This window comes from Rhinolophus sinicus, unplaced genomic scaffold (assembly GCF_036562045.2).
Source record: "Rhinolophus sinicus isolate RSC01 unplaced genomic scaffold, ASM3656204v1 Contig160, whole genome shotgun sequence".
NCBI lineage: Eukaryota > Metazoa > Chordata > Mammalia > Chiroptera > Rhinolophidae > Rhinolophus > Rhinolophus sinicus.
The window spans coordinates 2,148-6,704 of record NW_027423959.1 but is presented as its reverse complement, the minus strand read 5'-3'; the positions used below and the strand labels follow the sequence as shown (position 1 = coordinate 6,704).

Sequence of the window (4,557 nt, the reverse complement as noted above, 5' to 3'; positions counted from 1 at the left end):
CACCTAGGGGCAACTTTAATGAAATGACCCCAGTTTTTGAGGATTTACTTATATTAAAGCATACACAGAAAACTGAGTAGAAAGTATTATGTAACACAACAATAGATTATAAACTCCAACCAAAACATGGAGTTTCTAGAGAGCTTAAGAAACGTTGTATGCAGTTTATAAAGCAAGCATATTCAGTCCTGTTTCCTCATGTGTAAAATGTGAACACTACTACATATCTCATAAGATGTCAAGATATTTGTAAGAATTGCATGACATATAATTGCTGAATAAATATTAACGACTATTTCTGTTACTGGTATTGTCATTGTTGTACCTTCTACAGCTCGAGTATCCTATAGCCATTTAAAAGAACATACCCTCAGAATTTAGATTGTACAGTCTTTCTTAGCGTTTCTTTGGAATTATTGAAGCTGCAGACCACTGGGCCTAACATCTCTAACTCCCTAAAGTTCTCATTTGGGAAGTTGCCCACCATACTTAAATACATTTCTCCATGTGCTTATTTGAGAGAGAAGGAAGTAGTCATCTAACCTTGGCTCCTATCTTCAGGACTTGGAGAAGCCGGCTCTCGGATCTGCTTGGTGCGGATAGCATAGACAATAGGATTGAGGATTGGAGGAATGAGGAGGTAGAAGTTTGCCAACAGAGTATGGACTGGAGGAGGCACCTGGTGACCAAATCGGTGAATGAGGGAGGAAACAGCAATGGGAACATAAAATATCAGAATTGCACAGATGTGAGAACCACATGTTCCCAAGGTTTTAAGCCTGGCCTCAGGGGTGGTCAGCCCCATCACAGTCCTGAAAATCATCACATAAGAGGCAGCAATGGCCACTGAGTCCAGGACCAGCACCAGAAAGCCAATGCTTAGGCCATAGACATTATTGAGCCTGCTGTCACCACACGCCAAGGTGACCACAGCCATATGTTCACAGTAGGAATGCAAGATGACACGGGCTTTGTAAACAGGCAGCCGCAAACGGATCATCAGGGGCAGGGGTCCAATGTAGAATACACCCCGGAGGAGTGCAGCCATCCCCAAACGCCCCACCACAGTATGAGTGAGCACTGTGCTATGATGTAATGGGTCACAGATGGCCACATAGCGGTCAAGAGCCATGGCAAGGAAGATGCCTGACTCAACCGTGGCAAAGCAGTGGATGAGAAACATTTGGGCCAAGCAGGCATCCAGGCCAATGTCGCCAGCACCAAACCAGAAGATTCCCAGCAGTTTGGGCATAGTGGAAGTGGACAGAACCAGGTCAATGACGGCCAACATGCACAGGAAGAAGTACATGGGCTGGTGCAGGCTGTGTTCCACCCTTACCACAGCCAGAATGGTGAGATTCCCCACCACAGCCACCAGGTACATGGAGCCAAAGGGAATGGAGAGCCAGATATGCAGGGACTCCAGCCCTGGGATGCCGGTGAGCCGGAAGGAGCTGGGTGCCGAGCAGACATTATGAAAAGTGAGCATGGCTGTTCATAAATCATCCTTTTCACTTGTGCCCCAAAATGCAGAACTTTTTTTTCTACAAATAAAAGATAAGAATATTTTATTCTTAGGTCCTATAATAAAGAAAAGAGCATTGATAAGATGCTATAAACTTTTTTCAGAAGAAATTATAAAATGCCATGACATGTATTATAATATTCACAAATTTGTCAAGCACAAGCCAAAATACATACTTGAATGAAATGTTTAAGTATATTTTTGCAATATGGCTCTCAAGGAGTAATGTTCTCACATCAATGAATGAAATGGCCAAAGGCAGACAGGTAGCTAATTAGTCACTTAACTATGCAGGTAGGCTATAAGGTATCTCGGGATTATATTAGAAGATTTCAGACTAAAGACTTCTTGAAAGAAGAGATACATTGATGCTGAGAGATACAGTGGCAGACTCCTGGGGCTGTCTAGACTATGGTAAGTCAATGCTCAAGCTGGGGGTCAGCATTAGCTATTAGATGAGCTGAAATGTTTAATCTGCCTGCCAAAATCACAAGGATGTGGGCTGGTGAAGAAGAGGGACTTCAGAGGGTGAAAATAGTGATTCCTGAAGGGTGAAAGCTGCTTTCTGGAGCTCAGTTTGTGTGTCCAAAAGCAGGTCCTTGCAATGGCCTTCTCCTTCATGGAGGCTAAATATGAGGATAAGATTCCAAAAGTAGAGACAGTTAACCCCAGGCAGGAAGAAGACACAGTCAATGCCAAGCGACATGAAGCTCAGATGATAAATATCTAAGCCCTAAGAAGAAATGCCCTATCAGAGTATAGAACAACTGGTGAAAAGGGAGATGTGTACTCGTATTTAGAGGAAAGACACCAACTTTTTTCCAGGTCTAAGTAATCATACCAGAATGGGTTCCCTATGTACATTAGAGATATGTCAAGGAAGGGAAGAAGTCTTTTCTGCACATTTTAAGCCTAATTGGGTTGAATATAGCAGAGTCATCAGTAGTCTTGGTTTTAGAACTTTGCAGATCCAATTTCAGATCCTGGCAGTAGGAGCTTAGACAAGTTACTTGATCCCATTAGGTAAATACAACTGACCTCATTTCACAACAAATTTAAACAGCTGTGACCTAAAGTCATAAGGATTAAATGAGAATTCAGTATCTAACACACAGTAACACTAAGGATTAGCTCTTTATAGTCAGTTGTTGGAATGATGCGTGAAAGCTAAAATATACTCAATAAACTTCAAAGAACTCGGGAAATGCCTATCTTGGCAGAGAGCCATAGTGCAGGGAGGATGACACTCTGTGTGAGTCTGTTGTAGTGACTTTATTCCCCAGAATTCCTCTCCATGAGCTGGGTTTCCTCTCCATCTCAGGGTTCTCCTAGATCACTACAAATGGAAATAGAGATAGTGTTGGCAGTAGCAGAAAAAAGAAAAGACAAAAAGGCTAAATCACTGGAGCTGAGAAGGAAAGGTCTGCACAGGTACCAACCAGCCTGTGACTGAAATAACCAGGAGACATTAGATGAGGGGCGTAGCTAAGGAGAAACTGTCCTGGTTTCCTTACCCTATCTGCTGGCTATTCTCCATCTGTCCCTCCAAATCCTGTCCTATGTCCCCAGAATCTAATGTTTATGGCCTATATCACCCAGAGCACCTTCTCCTCTGTTTCTAGGTGGTTCAGCCAATGTGAGGCATCAGCAGGAGATATCAAAGTGAAACCAGAGATCAGGAGTTTATTCCCCAGTTCCTTTCCTGCCAGGCACATTTGGCAGCTCTGCGGTTTTAACCAAAGGCTCCTGAAAAGTGACCCCTCCTGTGTTTTGGCAACTGCCTCTTCCTTTGCCTGGTCAGGCCTGAGTTAGGTGATGCTGCTCACTGTTGTCAGTCCTGGTGCTCCACCATCCCTTCTGTTTCTTTAACCCTGCCCAGGCCTCTGCACAAAGTCCCTTGACCACGCCACTTGTTCTTTGAGTGTATCAGACCAGAATCCATAGTATACCCAAGAGACATTCTTCACCCAGTATTGTCTCTTGAAAATCTGTCTGCTTCCTCCACAGGACATACAATCTGAAAGTTGACAACTTTACAACTTTTTCTAAAAGCAAAAGAGCTATGTAACCTCATGGTGGTCAGGGCTAAGTGATCTTTACCCTGATTTCTAGATTTACAATAAAAGGGAACTTGTCTACTTCACCCTAATTGTAATCAACTGACTTTCATAACTGATGTTATACTAAGCAAAGGTGAATCATGTGGAGAATAATCTTTACTCCAGGAAAAGAAGAGTCCTTACATGGAAAGATCAGCAGGACTTGCCAAGTGAGTTTGTCTTCTGTTTCCAAGCTGGTCCCCTTATAGAAGTTACTCTCCTCCTGTGTTAGGGAGGAAGCTGTTTTTCAACCATCTGTCTTTCCTTCTGATGTTTTTGAGTCCCACCACTACTGAGTCACAGCTTGGGGCAGTGGTTCCTAAGATTCTAACACTCCTTAAATTATGCCTCCCTAGTCAGAAGCACCCCTCACCTTACATACAACAGAAGGAAGCTACTATACCTCATCTTCAGTGTTGCTGTGAGAGTGTAAGGAATCACAACAGGCCAACCCCCACCTGAGCTCTGCCCAAATACATTTGCCAACATCAACCACAGATTTTACTGTTCCCCACCCTGCTCACTACTTTCCAACAATGCTGAATGTTGTCCATTTCCCAACTGCACCATGTTCTTTTGCCTCTAAGAATTACTGATGTTCTTTCCTAGTGTTGGAATGGCATACTCATCTTTCTCACCGGGCTAATCCTTACATATGCACCTTGCCACAGCTTAGATTTCACCTTTAAAAAGCCTGCTCCCATCCTTAGTCTGTGCTCAGTACCTGTCTTTGTACTGCACACATAATGCTCTGAATTCAGAGTTTACATACATGTTTCCCCAAACAGGATGTAAGTTCCATAAGAATAGACAGCGTGCCTATCTTGTTCTCTTGTGTAATCCTGTATTAGCACAGTGCCTACCTATGTTGAGTGAGAATAAAATGCTGTGCCTATTTAAAGCATGTGGGGATGTTTTGGAGGATGTTGTGTT

General features: G+C 43.2%; 1 protein-coding gene across 1 annotated transcript; it reads right to left on the bottom strand.

The window, feature by feature from the left end:
- Nucleotides 1–538: 538 nt before the first annotated feature.
- On the bottom strand, nucleotides 539–1,489 carry LOC141569927 (olfactory receptor 52M1-like). Its single transcript, XM_074324398.1, has one exon. It carries the CDS (start codon nucleotides 1,487–1,489, stop codon nucleotides 539–541), a length of 951 nt encoding a protein of 316 aa, XP_074180499.1.
- Nucleotides 1,490–4,557: the final 3,068 nt, after the last annotated feature.

Excerpts from the sequence above, each read along its gene's own strand:
- LOC141569927 (XM_074324398.1), bottom strand. The coding sequence starts at position 1,489 with ATGCTCACTTTTCATAATGTCTGCTCGGCACCCAGCTCCTTCCGGCTC.